Here is a 20,580-nt window from a genome sequence, read left to right as displayed (position 1 = left end):
GTGATTATTTATTTACATAGTTATATAAATTTCTTGCAGTAGAGTAACCATCGTAAAAAATAAATAATTGTACAATGTTCGCATTCTTTTAATTTCCACCAAGAACGTTCACTAATAAATATGAATAAATTATAAGAAATGGTTACCGATCATAGCAAATAAATCAGATGAATAGCTAGCTCCCTCAAGTTCATTAGATGTAGGATCCCTTTCGCTAGGTCGCAGCATGAAGCTAACAGCGAGACCAAAGTAAGCTCCAAAGGTATGGACTACTATTGAGCCACCAACGTCCGTTATCTAAAAAAAGAGAAAAAATTCAAAACATTATACTTTCATATAACACATGATAGAGTTAAGCTGTAGGGATGGTATTCCAAACACTCTCGCGGCCGTATTATCTCGTGTATTTACATACAAAATACACGAGAAAAACTGTTTTCTAGTGCCGCGAGAGCGGTTCAGAATAGAGCTCCAGGTCGTGAACCCAAAAAAACAGTTATTCTCTTGAAACAGGATAATATTGATTAGCGGTCATAAACAAATAGCTTGAAAGTGTTTAGGCAGCCCGCACCAGATTTTTTGCCCACCCTGCTCTAAGTCATTATTTTTTAAACGGTTTCACAAAACAGATTAATTTATAAAACAGTAACTGTTACAGCTACTCCTTTTATATAACCGAAACGCCCATTTTTAGTACCAATGCTTTACCGGATGCAACATTCTTCTTTATTCTTCGATCACTCCTCAACAATAGATGTACTTTATTTAGATCGTAAAAGTAGTGCTCTTTGCATCTTTCTAAAAAAAGGTAAAGAAGACGAAGAAAGTATAATAGTAAATTATTAATTTGTTTATCTGAGGACGTGCTGTGGGGGTGTATTAGTGTATTTGGATTGAAATGTGTATTATTGAGTTTTCTTTTACCGTATGCATTTTTAGAATAGGGGGATAATAAAGATTTTAAATTTATATGCTGTTGTTTTTTTACAAATCATGCACCTTACTAGGACGCAAAATAGCAAAATACTGAGTTTTGAGAATGTGTCATAGAATAATTTTGGGTGTGCTGTGATTTGACTTTCTGAGGAATTTCGAAATAAGAGAATGGGCGTAGAAATTTTCGGTGACAACTGTCATATTTATTTATTTATTTATTTATTTATATACGGCATTTCTACCATTTACATATATGTGGTATAAAGAGTGCTTAAAAATAAAAATCTTTTTTAAAAAATCGAGTATGAAATATTAATATACTCGTACTGTACACATTATTAATGACTTGAAATACATATATATTTTAAAGAAATTATATAATAACAAAATACATAAATCAATCAAATTATAATTATTCCAACCCAATCTTCTGAAGATGATTTGCTCTTTTTGATAAAAATATGTTGATCACTTTATTTTTTAAGTTAGGCAGAGATAAACTAAATATATCAAAATGTGATGCATATTCATTCCCGGTATTCTGTAATCTAACAATAGGTGAGTTATATTGAGCTACCGTTCGAGAATTTTGACAATAAAATATTGTAGATGTTCTGCTTAATCTAGGTGGTACATAGAATGAAATCAATTTCAGTAGATCAAACATTGGTTTTATTATTTTATATAAAGTCGTAAGATCGGTCGATGTTCTTCATAAAGATTTTCTTTACATTCTTGCAAATATGTTATAGGCAGTATACAAAAATACGTATTCCAATATTTATCGGTCCCATCCTAGATCTTTTAAACATGTTTTTCTCGTTTGAATACCATGTCTACTTTATGCTTTATATGTATGTAGATTCGTATTGAATAATATATTTTAACAAAAGCCGAATTTTAATATGGTATACAATTGACAACGGGTCGCTTTAGATGTTTAATAAGATAAAATATTAGCATAGTATTTCAGTGTGTCCATACCTTGAATACATCTACCAGTAAATACTCGTTAGCGGCAAAGATTACGATCTCTACAGTTCCCATCACAATGAGTTGGAGAAAAGTTGTTTGACCCAAGACTGCTCCCATCGATATTAGAACACTGGCTGCGGCGATATCAGCTCCTGGAATCAAAGATACGAACGAACACAGAATAGTAATAGCTAATAATGTTTTAAGAAATAATACTATACAAGCCTTTATGTCCCAAGTTGCACAGATAATAATGCATTACATTATATATCAAAAGTATCGACAGCGTTAAAACAAATTTGGAATAATTAAGGAAATTCGATGGATTGGGCCGTCCACATTTCTCCATTGTATGAATATAGATGGATGAGTGGTTTGGATTTAAAACTGTGGAATATGAGGTAGGCCGATGTACTGCAGTGGACAAACAAAATACGTTTTGAAAGGGATCTTAACCTTGTATTCCTCTACTTCTTTGTAGTTCCAGAATGTCCAAAGATAACCATCAATGCGACGGTTAGCTAATACTTGAAAGATTGCAAGATAAAATATGCAAAGACGAAGAATAACAAATGAAAATAAAGATGAATTGATCATCTTACCTTTATCTAACAAAAGTTTTCAAGATACGCTGCAGTTGGTGAACCAATGCAGTGCCCTATGCACCACTTGGTGCGGAAAGCGAATGGTGTTGACGATGAGTAGACGAGGCAAGGATAGGTCGATGTTTTGTAGTTAACAAACACGATAAGTTTCGCGGGGGATCTCAACCACACGTTCGGTCTCAATCCAGCAATGAGATGGTTAAATAATATGAGAAAGATCGCAGGATGAAAAATATAAAAACTAAAAGTATGTAGAGCAAGGGTTTCATCCTCTTTAAGTTTTTGCTCCTCTGTAAATGTAAGATACCCTTCCCCTTTCCCTAAAGAATCCAAACAATAATTCCTCTCATCTAACACCGAAATCCTACTAAACTCTTTTGATATTCCTAACCTCAAACTCCTATTATTAAAATTCCTTCAAATGCACCTTATTGGTCTGGGATGTTACGTCTATCCAAAATATGACATTAGTAATACATCAAAATGGTTTTATAGATGCGGACGAAGGCCTTTTATAGAATTACAATGAAATTACATATATATATATATGCATAAAATGTAAAGTAAAAACAAAAGGAATTCGTACATGTAGGTACAAATAATATGTGCAATGTATCTCATTTCATAGGTTTACAAACTTTAAGAAGTAGAATTGTATTTATATGTTAATGATATTAAATTTTAGATTTATGCACATAATAAGGTAGGTATGTTCAATTTTAATACGAAACAAAAAGCATTTTGTAAATTAAACTAAATTTTATTCGGAGTTGAAAATAAAATAAAACGCATTAAATATTTTAAAAATACTAATATTTGTAAGAACTCCTTTACCACATTATTTGTGGCATAGAATTAAGAATAGTCAATAGTCACATTAGAATAAATATTATGCTAATACAAAAATTGGTATCCAGATAAAAAAATAAATAGTTTATTTGTTAGTAGACTATTCAACTAAACTGATTTGTTTATGGATCGTATTATCAGCGCTATGTTTTTTTAAAGTTTTGTAATTTTGAAATTACTCCTCCCGTGATGTCACAAGTTCTAATCGGGGAGTTCTTCTGATTGGTGAATTGGCTTTCCGGAAACCGGAAATCTATCGCAACACTATCATTGGACGATTCGGAAGAACTTGTGACGTAGTTAAAAGTAGTTTAAAAAAAAATGTATTTTAGAGACGCATTTTTGTTTCCAATTTCATACTGAAAACTACTCTGAACTTCCTAATTCAATATTTTAAAGAAGAAACGAAAATAGGTATGGGGCGTAATAAAACGTATGTAAGTATTTATTTTGAACAACATAATTATTTTGCCTCGCAACAATTAAAAGTGAAGAGAGTCGGTAAGTTAATTAAAATACGTTAAATATTAAAATACGTTGAAAATACAATGTTGAAAAAATTATTAACTAATTTAATATTACTAGAAGAATGTAAAAAAAACAAGAAATATATTTTTTATTTTTTTATATACGGCATTTCTGCTATTTACATATATGTGGTTTAAAGAGTGTTCAAAAAAATCAAATATGATATATTAATATACTATACACATTATAAATTACTAGAAAAACATACATATTTTAAAGTAATTAAATTTATAATATATAGTGTGTACTATTATGATTGTATAAAATCTTCTTTTTCTTCGTTTTTTCATGGCCTTTTCACATCTCAACTCGGGTGTTCTGGCCAAATTGTATAAAATCAATAATACACTGATACTCCGGAACGTGCCTGCGGGCCAGTGGAGTGGCTACATCCATAAATAAAAAGGAAATAGTATTGAATGTACCTATTGTATACACATTTTCTTTTGTAAATTCTGTATTTGTATTATATATTGGATTAAATAAATACATTTTAAAAAATTAAAAAATTTCCCATAAAATAACAAAATACTTCAATCAATCAAATTATAACTATTCTAACCCAATTTCCTGAAGTTGATTTGCTCCTTTTTTATAATAATATGTAGGTCACTTTATTTTTTAAGTTAGGCAGAGATAAACTAAATATATCAAAATATGATGCATATTCATTCCCGGTATTCTGAGATCTAACAATAGGTGAGTTATATTGAGCTACCGTTCGAGAATTTTAACAATAAAATATTGTTATAATATAATATTATTTTCTTCCACACATTTGACACACAAGTTGTCAACTAAATCACCATTTCTCTATCTGCTCCCTGTGGTGCATAGGAAACTGCATAAATACTCCAATTGCGGGTGTATCTGGATCAATTTTATTACCTGGAAGGTAAGGTGATCAGTCATACGCTTATAAACGGATAAAACAAAATCTCAACACTAGCATTTTGAGTAGAATCTTTCAGTATTTTAGGTATAGGGATATCTACATATTAAAATCATTAAACCATTAAAATCTTTAAACGAAAGCGTATGCACCTTATGGTGCATAGGGCACTGCATTTGTACACCAATGATAAAGTTCAGTGGTTTTTTTCAAACTAAACCATTTTTAAAAAATTACCATCACTATGACTTTTCAAAATTTTGTGATTTTTTAATTACTCCACGCGTGACGTCACTAGATCTCTTCGGTAAATCATCATGTTTGGTTAATTGGGTTCCCGAAAACCGAAAATCTTTCAAAATACTTTATTTTTGGTTAATTTAAAAGAACATGTCATCCAAATCGGGTTGTAGTCCTGTGGCTAGTGTCTCGGACTTACGGACCAATGGGTTGTGGTTCAAATCCCACTCTACTCCAACTTTATTTCCATTTTCTAATAGTGAGTTATTTACAACTCGTTGAAAATGCCCCTAAAAATTAAATATTTGGGTAAATCATAAAAACGTCAATATTTATTTGTATAAAAAAAAAAAGAAAAGAAAAAAATAAATTTAATTTAATTCTCTTTTTCAATTTAGAGAAATTTTCGCCTTTAAATTTAATGCTATAATTTTTACCGCAGGTAAGAAAAAAATATATTCATTTTCCGTATCACCGAACTACCTTTTTGCAGCATATCTTAATAATCTGTTATTTAATGAAATATTGCAGTGTAGGACCACGTTTAAAACCAATATTTCATATCCCCCTGCCAGCAAACGAACCCGGGCCTCAAGCATGGTAGGTGAATGCGCTAGCACTACACTAGGAGGCGGACGTACCTCTCCCTGATTTCCTTTTTCAGGAGCCATCGAGTCGAAAGCATTCGTCCTGGGTTCTGGTTCTATTTCACAAACGAAACAGTTTTCTTCATCCACTCGGACACACAGTTGACGAAATAAAAGACAATAAAAGAAAACGAATAATGAATACTCTTAAAGAATATTTGTTAAGGCACAAATCGAGATTAATGCGTTCTTTCTAACAAGTCAAGCAAATTAAATAAAGAACAAAATAAATGAGCAATGGATGAAATAAATAAATTGTAAATGAATGCAGTTACGATATTTCTTGCATCGTTATAAATTGCGATCATTAATAACATACGCCCAATGCATTCAAGTTGAAGCCGTATCTTTGAAATCATTATTGTTTCCCTATTGAAGTAACATTTTTCATTTTTATCAGAAGACTCGCATCTTTTATAACTTTTCAAATAGTATTTTGAAGAGAGAGTTTAAATGTTCATATTTTACTTATCATAAAATGTTTTTTAATTGATTGATGCGTTAGAGAGATATAATTCCTAATTAATATAATTCCTTCTCTTTTTTATACTTTCATAATTGACCTTACATATAATTGCTTTTTAATATGGAAACTTCACTGGTCCATTAGAATTAAGTCTAATTGTGTAAAATATTAAACTTTGTAACTGTTCTGTATGTTTCCTGAATAAAAGAAAAAATAAAAAAAAATAAAAATAAAATAAAAATAAAAATAACATTTTTGATAAGGAAATGTGGATTTCATAGGATTTACAAATTTATGGCCTGTCGTTGGCTTGTCTAAGTCATTTTACACATGGTGTAATATTTACTATTCTACTTAGGTATGTTAAATCTTTCCAAGCCTGAACGTGAAAAAATCCACAAGTTCCAGGAATACCCCAGCTAAAATTGATTTATTTATGCATTTTCAAGTTAGTTAACTAACATCTTAAGAACTAATACAAACTTTTGATAATATTTCATCGTAACCATTTTTCATCGTAATTTCTCAAGAACATATTTAAAAAAAAAATTCAATTCTTTCTATTTCTTCAGGTAACTCATTGTACAGCTTCAATCTCTTGTACAATTAGTTTTGAGACTCTGTTTTTCTCCTCATTGGTAATCTTTTTTTTTTTATCCCTAGTTTTAGATACATTGTTGGTAAAATTTGACTATATATTTTTTTCATTTATCCCCTTAATTATTTTATGCATAAAAATTGCTACATCATATTTTATTTGTTGCTTAACTGCAAGCAAGCCAATTTCTTTGTGCATTATTTCTAGATTATAGTACATATTTCTTCGAATACAATCCTCATCGCCTTATTTTAAAGAATTTATACTGTTGCTAGAGGAAGCATTTGACATCGCGCTGCTCTCACTTAGACTTGTTGAGCTACGCATTAATGAGGTGGTACATCGGGAAGTCGGAAGGGGGAATGCATGTAAAATGTGAAGCATGAAATCCGGATTTATGTGGTTATGGCTGGGAAAAAAGCCACCAAATAGCAAAAAACCCACGTGCAAACTAAGCAACATATCAAAGATTATTAAACCGTAAGGTGATAAATTGTAATGTTTGCCGTTTGCACATGGAGAAAACAAAGATAAATTTGAAATATTCTTGAAAGAATTAGGCTGAAAACTTTTTCGATATTTCAATTTTAATACATTCTTAATATTACGGGATAGAATTATCAAAAAAAAAAATCAATACGATAATTACCAAAAATTATTGCTACCTGGGGGACTCCGTATACCCCCTTAGGCCAAGAAGGTTTAAAAATCTGCTAGTAGATTAAGTCCAGAAAAAAATAAATTTTTTGATAATTATTAGTAGCAAAACAAATATTTTTAAATTTGTAATTTTGAATTCCCGCAAAAACGGTCATTCCATTGGCCACGCCCCCAAAACGTCACGATTCATGTTTATTTGTTCCTGGCCATTGAAATTTGTTTAGAATATTATCACGAATCTTGACGTCACCAAAACCAAGGCCAAACACGTCGCGTTTTTCTGGCAATGTATTTTTATTAAATTTCTTTTTTGCATTTATGTATGAAAACATTTCTCCACAATATCTACATTGATTTTGAAAATACAATTAATTATTCTAAATCTATTTCATATGTTTTAATCGGAATTCTTAGTATGTGATATTTCCTTATTAGACAGTAAAATTTAATATTGTTACTCATAGTATTATCTTCAACTTACCAATGAGAGTTTTCAGGCTGACGAGAACCTTCCCCGTTTCCATCTGGAAGAATCCTCTGCAGACTATTGCCCACTGTATCATAAGGGCAGCCAGAAGGAGATTAAAGCCAACTGCACTGTAGCCGTAACGTTTTAGGAAGGTCATCAGGAATCCAAAACCAATGAATATCATAACGTGGATATCCTGGAACACTGAAAAATTAAATAAAATAATACTTTTTGGAAAAATTATGCTCGTCATCCTATTTGTCTACTTTCTTACGGTTTTAGCACCTGATGGTGCATATGACACTTTATTGCTATAGCGATTGCAGTGAAAATCGATTAATAAAAATTATTCGTCTAATAACACTTGTTTAAAAAATCACGAACTCATTATGGCTTTTTAGGCTAACTCGTATTAAGTTATAATAATAACAAGAAACAAATATATATATTGACTTAAAATAAACATTAATTACTTGTATTTTAATGTTGGTACAAGGAACAACAATAATAATAATGAAATATAAATTATACACACGCGTTTAGTTGCAGACATAATCAAATACACCAAATAATTTGATCTTTGAAATTAATAGAAGACGGTACGAAATCCTAATTGAAATATGGTTTATAAAGTGCGAATTAAAGTAATTAAATTAATAAATAATGAAAACAATATTTTTAAAAAAAAATTTCTCCGGCATGATGGTGTTTGTCTTTTGATTCATAATTCTTGATGGAATATTTTTTTTAATTAGAAAATTTATTTATTTACCCTTACGGACTATTACATATTACTATTATATTATATTACTTAATAACAACATTAAAATACACAAATTATATGTAAACTGAAATGAATTACAAATTGATTATTCATTATTGGATCGGTTGCATTTAAGTTAAATTAAATTATGGGTATTTCTTGCGTTTCTAAATTTTTAGCATCTTTTTAGTGCAACTGATCGTAATTGGCATTTATTTTTCTTTTAAATCTTATACAATTTAATATGTATGTACTAAATAAGGACTAATACTATGTAAACTATGCATTACATGTAAAATAAAATTTTATTACCGATTATGTTAACTATATTTTTAATCACGTCATCGGGTCTTAGCTCACTTCTTATTTGAGGTGTATAATTTACAAATCCCACGAAGAAAATGAAAATAGCAGCTTGAAAAAATCCACAGCAAATTGTCATTTTTAGAATTTGTATTCGGTTTAAAATCGCGTTATTTTGGCGATAGTTGCGTTTATTTGAAGATTTCATTTCATCAAAACATAAATATTTATTGTTGCATCCAAAACACTAATTGAATTTGTTTTATATTTTTATATTCGTTACCTTATAAAAACTAAAAAGAAAACGAAGATTTAATTTTATTTAGATTTGCCTATAATAAGTAACCATCTCCATAATCCATTTCTTAATAGCAGTTCCATATTGTGAATACTTGATAATTGTCTTTATGGACAGTAGAAATAGGTTTTACACTTTAATCAAGAAATAGACCAATCCGCTTTGACTGAAAGTTTTTTGAAATTCTAATAGTTTTTACAGTATCAGGTTGAAGTGATTAAAATATTAATCAATTAGTTTGAGTATTAATTAATAAAATCTAACTCGATTTGTTTAATTTTCGACGAAAAAATATTTTATTTAGTTTCTAAGCACAATACAAAATTTAAAAAAAATGTTTCTAATAAAAACACCTTTAAAATGAGATACGGTTTTTACCGAACGCTTAAAAATCTATTAGGTTTTATAACATTGATTTTTTCTCATCATAAAATACCCTCTTTAAAAACAGTATTAAAATCATATAATATTCCTTTGCCCCGATAAAAAATGAAAAAACTTAGCTACTAATTACATATTATCGCGTTAAAATTCCAAATTAACGATACTTGAGTTCACTTTAGTGGTTTCGCAAAATGAATTTTGAACTGTTCACAACTATTTAAAATAAATACAAAAATTCTTCTGTGACCAAGCGTTGTCAGTAGTTTCAATAAGAATGCCCCAGTATCCATATTTCTGATAGAAATAAATACTCGGTAGTATATTTTCTTCGGAGCAAAAGTCACTCCTTGAGTTTAGTAATCTTTTTTTGTTTTACAAACAAACAAACGGAAGTTTCTTAGACAGGGTTGGCGCAAGGAATTTATCTCAGCAAACATTGTCTCTTGTTAAATTTATACGCCTCAATACAGTTGTTGTGAAGATTTCAGAAATGTCTTCTTAGTTTTGCTTTTATATTTCCGGCTTATAGGATGTACCTATATTTTTAAGTCATTACTTCCTTGTATTCAAACGTAAAAAAAAAAATTCCTCAGTATTTAAATTATTTTGTTACAATGTATTTATTCAGGTACTAACAATATTCATAACCCCACTAATTTTAATTTTATCACTATTTAATTTTAATGTTCCGAAAAGGACAACTCGGCAAACCTACCAATACTGTGGCAACAATACTTCGACATCATATATGGTAAAAGTGCAGTCATCAATAGACTTCACACTCTAGGCAATGAGTACCAAGACGTTAGTGACTCATGCACGTGAAATTTAGTTCATGTAGAACGGCTCTTCTTCTGTATTTCATGGGTTCTAGATAACTATTTGTTAATACTGTTCAAAATTGTTTAAATTGTTTTTTTTATTTTTTCGTTTCTTTTCTTGATTTTATTTATAAGTACTACATTTAAATTCTCTTTATATATTTATAAAAATCATTATATTTTTTATATATAAATATATACTATTTAAACAAATACTTAGGTAAGTATTAGTTTTAAATATTAAAACATATAATTTATTTTTATTTTTATCGTTTAGTACCTAATAATAACATTTGTTTTCTTAGTTTTTTTTTAACTGGTTCAAAGTATTTCTACTACCAAATTATAATTTTTTATCGATAATTCTATAGCTGGTAATAATTTTTGTTATGTTGTTTATATTTTAGACTTTCTTAATTTGTCAATTAATTGTTTTAAATGCTCTGTATTACTTATAATTATACTTACATGTATGTATATTTAACTGTATTTGTAACTAATATGTTAAAGGCACTAAGTGCCGTTTATTTCAATAAAATATTGATGAAGAATACAGTTCTGTTTGTGAAATATAACCAGAACCCTGGACGCGTGTTTTTGACTCTACTGCTCTAAAGCAAAAGCTTATAACCGTTTTATACATAATGTGATCTCATTTTTACTCATAAGCTGAAACATAAATAAAACAGTATTTAGTTAAAACTGCTTTATCATATATTTCATTCTTAATTGCATCATCACAATTTAAAATAAAAAATGAATAAAATTAAATAAAATATTTTTATTTGGGGTTCTGAAGCCTTTTTAACCATCAAATGAGTAAAAAAATATATATAAGGAAATGGAGTGAAGATAAATCCGCATCGATTTTTTGTATATTTTATTAAGACATTAATACCAAAAGGAGCAGATCGAAAATCATCATAAAAGCTAGCAACCCAACCAAGTTCATATTTAAATTAGGGTCAATCTGGGGCAAACCAACAGGGAGGCATACCAACACGGCTAAGGTTTTTGACCGCCTCTTGCCTATAGTCAGCCGTTTGCTATGTCAAATTATACAAAATATACTCGTTGGCGCTATATGGCAATTGGTCGACATCAGGTGGTTTAATATAATTTTTTGGTTATTATTTAAGACAACTGAGATATAGTGAGTGAGTGCTTATAACACATATTTACCGATGTTTTTTTTTAAAACTCCAATTGAAAATACTGTGTTTACAAAAACTGAAAATAGTGAATTTTGTGAGGTTGTGTAATAATCGGACCAATGTGTCAATGAGATGGTGATAAAATGATATAGCTAGTACCTTTGTTTCACACCGCAAACATAAATATATTACCTCCCGGGGTAAATGAACATCAACAAACAGGGGCAAACGGACACTATTTTGATTTGTGTTATAGAATTGAAAACCATGTTTTTTAAAAGCCATTGTTCGTGATTGGTCAAGAATTTATCAACTATGCTTTTGGCATGAAATATATTTAAGATTTAAGCAGTAAAAGCAATTAGAATTAACGATGTTGTCACAGATTGGTTTGAGGTTACCACCGGAGTTCAGCAAGGTTGTGTCCTTGCACCGTTCCTTTTTATAATCCTTAAGGACTTAATCCACTAGATCAATGAATATCCATCTTGACCTTTCAAAAACTTTGTGATTTAGAGTATGCCGATGATGCGGTTATAATTGACGATTCAGTCGGGGGTCTTCAGATCACTAAGCTAAACAGGAACTCCGCATGCATGGGTTTAAAATTCAATACTGCAAAAACCGACGTATTGTATAACACTTCGTGCATTGATGTCAAAAATTCCCTGACTCTGACAAAATAAATCATCGAATGGGTCGAGAATTTCAAATACCTGGGAGTAAATGTTACAGAAATTGGCAGCTAGCTACTAGCTAGCCACACTACCAGTTCAAAAATAACTGGTAGTGTGCACCATATTCAACAGTATGAAGGCTCTCTAGAGATCGAATATTTACTCAGTGGAAAACCAAATGCCACCTATATAAAGTCTGCATAACACCTATTCTCCTCTACGGATGCGAATTGTGGCTCCTCACTAGGGCCCAAAACTGCAAAATACTGAGTTTTGAGAAAAAGGGTCTCAGTAGAATCTTTGGTGTGCGGTAGTTTGACTTTGTGACGAATTAAGTAATAGGAGAATGGACGCAGAAAACTCCGGTTAAAACTGCTATCAAGCGGAGGCGATACAGTTGGCTGAGCCGTATACTGCGGATGCTTCCTGAGAGCCTAAACCATGCTTGCCTACTTTACAAGACATCAGGTTCTCGACGTCCTGGACGTCCACTGCTGACTGTTCGTCGGCAGTTTACGTCAGAATTTCGGAGACGAGCGGACATGATGATGATAAAGTTGGTTTGATAAATGAAATGTATTAAATTAAACCTGCCATATTCTTCTTCGTTTTAATCACCAAAACCTATTATAACAACCCGAATGATAAAAATCCACAAAATGGCTTTACGGTATTGGTATACCCCAGGGTTAACCTATTTCATATGAACACTTTTGACTCGTGACCTTTTCACACGTATTATTTTTACTATGAGTAGGTAAAGGTTTTGGTTTGATGTAGCAACAATATAACCTCTTAGAATATTTTATTTTAATACATATTTTGTTACTTTAAATTCCCCAGACAGGAATAATGATTAAAAATGCTAATATTGTTTTATTTAGAATAAATGATTATATTTTTACATAATTACATTAGCACGTGTAATGGTACTTTTACCATACATGCTAATTTAGTCGCGGAATTTTGGTTCACTATTCCGCTTTTTTACATGCTCGTTGCCTCTTTTTCATGGAAAAGGGGTTTCTGATGCTATGTATGTTGAAAATAGTGTAAATACTTACTAGCATAATTCGAATTCATTTCACTCGGCTTGTTCCTAGGGATGGAGGCGTTGGCAGATTTATCATAATCAGCCAGGAACCCGTAAAGAATAATGAGGATAATTTGAAATATTATAATGATGGCTAAGTCAAATTTCACAGAGGAAACCATTTTTGGCAATGATCCCATCTAGCGGGATTTTTCAGAACTAAAGATGTTTAGTTGATATTCGTCTCTCTGATAGTGTTTTGTAAATCTATCAACAGATGTCACCTGAAACAATAAATAATATGGTAAATATTTAAATATTTTTTTATATAACCCAGGTACATACTATTTGTAATACATATTTTGAGTAGGTTTGTCCAAATGTGTTTAGAATTCTTTCTGAATTTTACTAGACTATGAAGTTTATTTATTAATTCATTCAACTTTCCGTACAATTTTGTCTGAATATTAGCTAACATGGGTATTGACAAATTACCATTTCTTTCAACCAACTAATAAAAAACTAAAAAAATATTTCAATATATTTGTGGATAAAAAAAATTATCAGATAAAGTAACAAGCATGTGTATACATCATATTCGTTCGTGCTTGTACAAGCATTATTGCTACCTATTTTAGATTACGCTGATGTTTCCAGTTTCCATGATTGATATAAGCTGTGAGCAACTCGATAAACTTGTCTGACTTCAGAATACATGGATAAGGTATATTTTTGGTCTTAGGAAATACGACCACATTTCTGATTATCGTAGGCAACTAAAATGGCTCTAAATTAGACAGGGGAGAGACCATCACTCCCTCTCACTTTTGTTCATTGTATTTCATAGACCTACCGTGAAAAATTTCAACGCTTATCAGTTCATAGTTTACCTCTTTTTTTATTCATTTATATCAAAATACATTACATGTACATGAGTTACAATAACTCATTTTGGGCCTTAAGATAAATACATTACTTATGATTTGAATATGTGTATATGCAATTTCGTAATAAGGTACGAGTTTAATGCTAAAAGGTAAAATGCGGGTCAGTTTGTCAATGTCTATATGTGCATTTCTATTGGAATATTATATACTCGTGTATTTCTTATTGCCCCATATGCATGATAAATACACTATAGTCCTTAAAATATAGCTTGATTAGAATGACAGCTGTCAAACTAATTTCATTAGTGATAGGAAATTACTGATCACTAATCAAATCGATTTTATCAGTTATTTCATGCAATCATGAAACTCTGTTTCCGAAAATTGATATAAAAATAAGCCTTTTATAGTGTGTTTAACACAATTATTCACCAAAAAATAAGGCAATTATACTTTTTTCATGAACAACATCAAATAAACTATTTTTTTATCAGATCAATTTACATTGATCAATTTGTCCCATCTCTAACGTTTTTGCAAAATGATGTAACCTTATAAAAACGCTGTTAATAATTAGGTTTATTTTAGTTTTAAAGCTGATTTTATATATTAATGTTGATTTATTTTTCAAGCATTGTATTAAACAAATATATTACAATGATTACAGATACAAATGATTTTTCGTGTGTCAATATAAATAACTCTTTTGACGTTACTACAAAGTTATATCGTCACTTTTTCAGACAATTGTCATTCTAATCATGTTACATTTTAAGGACTATAAGTGTGAGTGAATCATTGCATAGTACACTGCACGTAGTAGTGAGATGGGAAGAGTTTCTCCAAATCTATGTAGTATGCTTGCGACTGCTGTGATCTTTGATTTGATATCGTCATATTGGTCGTTCTAATTCTCAAAGTACCCTCTTAATACCCACCTACAATTCCTTTTTCTTATCTAACTCATATAGTGACCATGTGGCTCGACTGTGGAGTCATCTCCCATTCACTATGAATATGTTACTAGGTACTTACTACAGTTTCTCAGTTTAAATCACGTCTGAATACACATATATTTTCTCTTTCTTAATCTCTCCTCCTTATATCTTTCTTCTTTATTCCTTTTCCCATTGAGTAATAGTGATGAATTGAGATATCTAATGTACAGTTTACATTTTTTACAAAAAGTTAAAGAAAGTAGAAATTAATTTTTAAGATAATGTACTGAAAACGTTTTTAGACACGATTTATACAGAGATACTGTATATTAAATTTATTATCTTAATATTAATACTAAAAAGACTCAGATTATATGCAACTAATCCTGTCCTGACCCTGATCAGCCTCTCTATAATAATGGACAGAGGATTAAGAAAGTTGACAGCTTTAAATACTTAACTGAGGATGGAAGCATGCATAAAGAGTTCGCAACCCGCCTAGGAATTGCTGAAGCAACTTTTAACATGATGCGTGTTGTCTAGAACTCTAGTCTATACTCGGTCAAAACGAAATGCCGATTATTCAACTCTTGTATAATGCCAGTTCTCGTATATGGGTGCGAATCTTGGCACCTTACCAAAGCTGAAAACACCAAACTTCTGAGTTTTGAGAGTAAGTGCTTGAAAAGAATATTAGGTATAAGGTGGTTCGATTTTATAAATAAAATTGAAGTTCGATAACGGACGCAGCAGCCTCCTATAACGAGCGTCTTGAGGATGCGGCGGTGCATCTGGCTTGGACACGTGCTGCGCATACTTCAAGAGAACCTGAACCCAAGTTGCCTCTTCTCTAAACCTGCGGGATCACGCCGTGCTGGAAGGCGGTCAATCTTTAGACTTAATTTTTACGATCTTTAGACTTTATTCGGCGAAATTAAGGGACGCTGGATTGACATGGGAAGAAGCGAGAGTGTTGGTTGTTGATAGGGTCTCCTGGAGGCAACTGGTGATGTCCACATGCTCCACTTAGGAACAGATGTGGAAAAGAAGAAGAGAAGAAATTTATTACATTTGATATTGGACGGGAGATGATTCCATTGTCAGGTCTCAGAGTAATAATTCTCTCGAGAAGCCCTTAAGCTCTATTGCTTTGCATAGAGCAAAAGCGTTTCAAATTTTTGGTTTGGTTTTTAGTTTAACAACAAACGTGTAATGGACGGTTTCGGTTTGCTCTCGCAATTCTCAATCCAAGTACCTACGGCCCGTTGTATGACTGTAATCTGTAGCTAACTTCGCGGTCAACAATCATATAATAGTTTTTCTCCGTATGCGCGACTCTATTCAATTATTACTTTAAGGTCTGGCCACACGATATTATTAGTTTTTTTAAAAAGTTTTTTCGTTTGTTTCTGTTGAGAAAATATTATCGAGAAAATACAAAATACCTCGAATGTTTTAGTTCTTCGTGCTTACTACGCGAGTTCTCGAAAAAGACGGATATTTGAAAAAAAAATCGAATAAATAAAACAATATTCAGTTTGGTAGCCGAAACGTCGGAACAAATCCAACACACACGGTATCACCCAAAAAATAAACACATTGATAACAGTGACCGTGAAAACCTTCGCACCTATTAAAATAAAACAATTAGAAACAAAGCAAAACGATTCAGAAATAACTCACCAAAATGAATTAACTATCATTAAAATCAACAGGTTATTTCAACAATATTTTGAGTTTGTCCAAATTTTTGTAGACAAGGACTGGATTCAACTCCCTGGGGAGCTGTTTATATTAACAAATTACAACAGAGATGAAGAATATTTAAGAGAAGGTAATATAGAAGTCAAGGCATCTACAGGGATTATGACCTATCAATGGCTGGTTTAAGTGGCCACTTTACACACTGTGTAACATTTACCATTCTGCCCATATTTGAACATCTATATTCCTTCAATTCTTTCATCTTAAATTTTCTTCATCTCTGTTGAAATATGTTAATAAAAACAGCTCCCCAGGGAGTTGAATCCAGTCCTTGTCTACAAAAATTTGGACAAACTCAAAATATTGTTAATAAATCCACCGGGTCCATGAAGAAGTATAGAAATTGAAAAAATAACATTTTCAGGCGTTGCCTAGTATGTAGGTGAAATAATTCAATTAGATGAATCTCACCCGCATAAATAAAGGTTTCAGCTCTTTCACTTCACAAACATCAACAGATGAAAGAATTGAAGAAATATAGATGTTCAAATATGGGCAGGATGGTGAATGTTACACAGTGTGTAAAGTGGCCACTTAAACCAGCCATTGACAGGTCATAAGTCTAGTAGATACCCAGACTTCTATATTACCTTCTCTTAAATGTTCTTGATCTCTGTTGTAATATGTTAATATAACAGGTTATTTGTTAAGGCAATATTTGGGCAAAAAGACAGTTGACTATAGAGTCCTGGTGCCGATCTTCATGTTCGGGAGCGGAGAGAAGTAGGCTAAATTCTGTCGAAATCCCATCTCTCAGGACCCTCGTGGTAAAACGATGGTACGTGCACTGCACCAAACTTGTTGTGCTCTACTGTTAAAGATTATTCAACTCCACTTAATGCAGGTCTTTGGTCCCATGGGGTTGGGATTTGTGTTCCTCTAAATGTTAATAAAATATAATTGTAAACAAACAAATAAATAAGAAAAGGTCAAGATTTGTGTATTTTGCAAGGCTGAGGCAAGTATTGTTGACAAAATCAAGAAAGGGATGCTTCTTTGGTATCTAGAGCCAACAGACAGCCAAAGAACAGCTAAAAGTATTGAGGATGCGGAAAACGTGAAAGACCGAGAGATACAGCATGATGAAATTCGCTATTTCGAAAGTTGGAATAATCGTTTGTTTCAAATTTCTTAGAACAATTTTACAGTGGGTGCTATTTTGAAACTTACCCCTTAAGAGTGGTTAATCTAGGAATTATTACTTTGTGCATGTGACTACACTTTGCTTCATACATGGCCGTACTGATAATTAAATATCAAATGATATATACATCTGTTTGAAAATCGGAAGCCTTCTGTTGGAAGGGCTATATCCACGTTGAACAATATTTCTTTGGACATTGACATTTTTCACGTCTCTGGGGGAGTTTTTCGATACAAGATTTTTTTACTCTTTTAACATATTAATATCTGGATATATTTTTTTTATTTTGAAATTTCATTGATAAACCCTTACGGGTTACACAACAAAATGTTTTGACTTTAGCAATTCACATTTTACGGTTAATGATAATATTTTTAACATGTTTTGTAAGGGTTGTCTGAGTCTTTTGCTTAGTTTTGTCTGGTAGTTTATTGTATAATTTCAGTCCATGGTTGTATATGATATTTTTCTGATATTCTCGTATTGAGTCCATGTTTACTACAATTGTTTTCAAGTTTTAGTTCTTTGTCTTCAATTACATCAGTGGCTAATTTATGAATAAATTATGTATACTTATATGTTATTTTTTTGTATTCTTAATTTTACGTTTTTCTTTTCAGTATTTCTGTATGCATGAATTAAGATTTTCCATTTTGTAATGTATATATATATATATGAATAAATAAATTGAATTTATTTCAACAGAGGGGGAAACATTTTTGAGAACGGAACATGGAAGTCTAGGCATTTACAGGGATTATGACCTGTCATTGTCTGGTTTATGTGGCCACTTTACACATTATGTAACATTCACCATTCTGCCCATGTTTGAACAAACACTTTTCCTCATCTCTTCCATCTGTTGACTTTTGTGAAGTAAAAAAGCTGAAACCTTTATTATGCGAGTGAGATTCATCCGGCCGAACCAAATCACCTACTAGGCAACGCCTGAAAACAATTTTCGAATTTTTATACTTCTTGTTTCACCTGGTAGTTAATTCAACAATGTTTTAGTATGTCCAAATGCTTGCAGACTGGCTGGATTTCCTCCCTAGGGAGTTATTCATATTTAAATCGTTGCCTATTAGGTAATCTGGTTCAGCCGGATGAATCTCACCCACGTGATAATAGTTTAGCTCCTTCACTTCACAAAGGTCAACAGATGGAAGAATTGAGGAAATGTGGATGTTCAAACATGGGTAAAATGGTGAATGTTATACAGTGTGGAAAGTGGTCAATTAAACCAGCCAATGATAGGTTTTACGTAGACTTTTATATTCCCTTCTCAAAAATGTTTTCCCTCTCTGTTGAAATAAATTCAGCCAGTCTGCAAGCATTTGGAAATACTCAAACATTGTTGAAATAATGTTTGATTATGTCCAAATGCTTGCAGACTGGCTGGATTTCCTCCCTAGGGAGTTGTTCGTATTTAAATTTATTTCAACAGAGAGGGAAAAAGTTTTCGAGAAGGGAATATGGAAGTCTAGGCATTTACAGGGCTTATGACCTGTCATTGGCTGAAAAGTCAACAGATGGAAGAGTTGAGGAAATGTGGATGTTCAAACATGGGCATAATGGTGAATGTTACACAGTGTGTAAAGTGGCCACTTAAACCAGCCAATGACAGGTCATAAGCCCTGTAAATGCCTAGACTTCCATATTCCCTTCTCGAAAACTTTTTCCCTCTCTGTTGAAATAAATTTAAATTGTTGAAATAAATTGAAAATTAGGTGCGGAAAAGGAATGATAATTATGTAAAAATAACAAAAATGACTTGCGCGGTGTTGTTACTAAAGAAGTGTTATGCCCAAGATATACAAGTCGGCGAACGTATAAAATATCTTAAAAGTTTTTCACAGCTTTTACTGCCCTTCCTTAAAGTAGATCATATTGAAATTCACTCCAAAACCACTTACAATTCACTATTCATACATGTTTGCTTGTCGACAGCGATATAGGGGCATCAAGCACTTCGAATATGTACGCCGGCGGTTAATCCTAGAGTACGCGGGTTCGCGGGTGGTAGTTGGTAGTTATATTCCAGAGTACGTACGTCAGTAGGTACGCGTACGCAAGTTTGCGTACAACCTCTTGTTCCGTCGCGTAAGAGGTTCCGATGTACACTGTCATGTTTGCTGAGCCAAACATCCTACTTTGTTGACCCTTCTGATAACGATGCAGTGATTGGTTTACTGAGCGGACACGAACAATGATTCCCAACGTTTGGCAATACATTAATACCAATATATCACAGTAATAAAAATGCCATTTACTTAAAAATAATGTTAATATAATATTTTGTATGCCCAAATGTGTATACACAAGGCTGGATTCCACTTCCTAAAAAAAAACTTAGTCAATTTTACCTGTAAAATTTGTCAGATAATCATTTTTGTTTCGTTCATTGAGGGAGGTAGTATTTTATTTTATAACCATAAATTATGTTTTTGTGATTTTTTTATTTCAATAATCAATTTTTTCATATTTATGAAGGTTAAATAAACACAAAAATACAAAATTAATGAAAAAGAACAAATAATTAAGAAGTG

At 31.6% G+C, this 20,580-nt stretch overlaps 1 protein-coding gene across 2 annotated transcripts in view; it reads right to left on the bottom strand.

The window, feature by feature from the left end:
• The window catches only part of LOC148277424 (ammonium transporter Rh type A-like), a 34,248-nt gene extending 14,102 nt beyond the window's left edge, over nucleotides 1-20,146 (bottom strand). Inside the window, exons 1-5 of one of the 2 annotated variants that reach the window (XM_088232898.1) lie at nucleotides 19,948-20,146; nucleotides 13,330-13,582; nucleotides 7,878-8,069; nucleotides 1,921-2,063; nucleotides 147-297 (exon numbers count right to left, since the gene is read on the bottom strand). In XM_088232898.1, the coding sequence (XP_088089024.1) occupies nucleotides 147-297; nucleotides 1,921-2,063; nucleotides 7,878-8,069; nucleotides 13,330-13,498 (655 nt within the window). In that variant the 5' untranslated portion in view covers nucleotides 13,499-13,582; nucleotides 19,948-20,146. Of the gene's footprint in view, nucleotides 1-146; nucleotides 298-1,920; nucleotides 2,064-7,877; nucleotides 8,070-8,940; nucleotides 9,185-13,329; nucleotides 13,583-19,947 lie in introns of those variants that run through there. The other variant, XM_088232897.1, reaches the window with a different exon arrangement.
• Between the last annotated feature and the right edge of the window lie 434 nt (nucleotides 20,147-20,580).

The sequence above is a fragment of the Micrasema longulum genome, unplaced genomic scaffold (assembly GCF_059751315.1).
Source record: "Micrasema longulum isolate JH-2025_06_02 unplaced genomic scaffold, ASM5975131v1 h1tg001035l, whole genome shotgun sequence".
Taxonomy (NCBI): Eukaryota; Metazoa; Arthropoda; class Insecta; order Trichoptera; family Brachycentridae; genus Micrasema; species Micrasema longulum.
The sequence above is the reverse complement of the archived record's forward strand: the minus strand, read 5'-3'. Positions and strand labels throughout refer to the sequence as shown.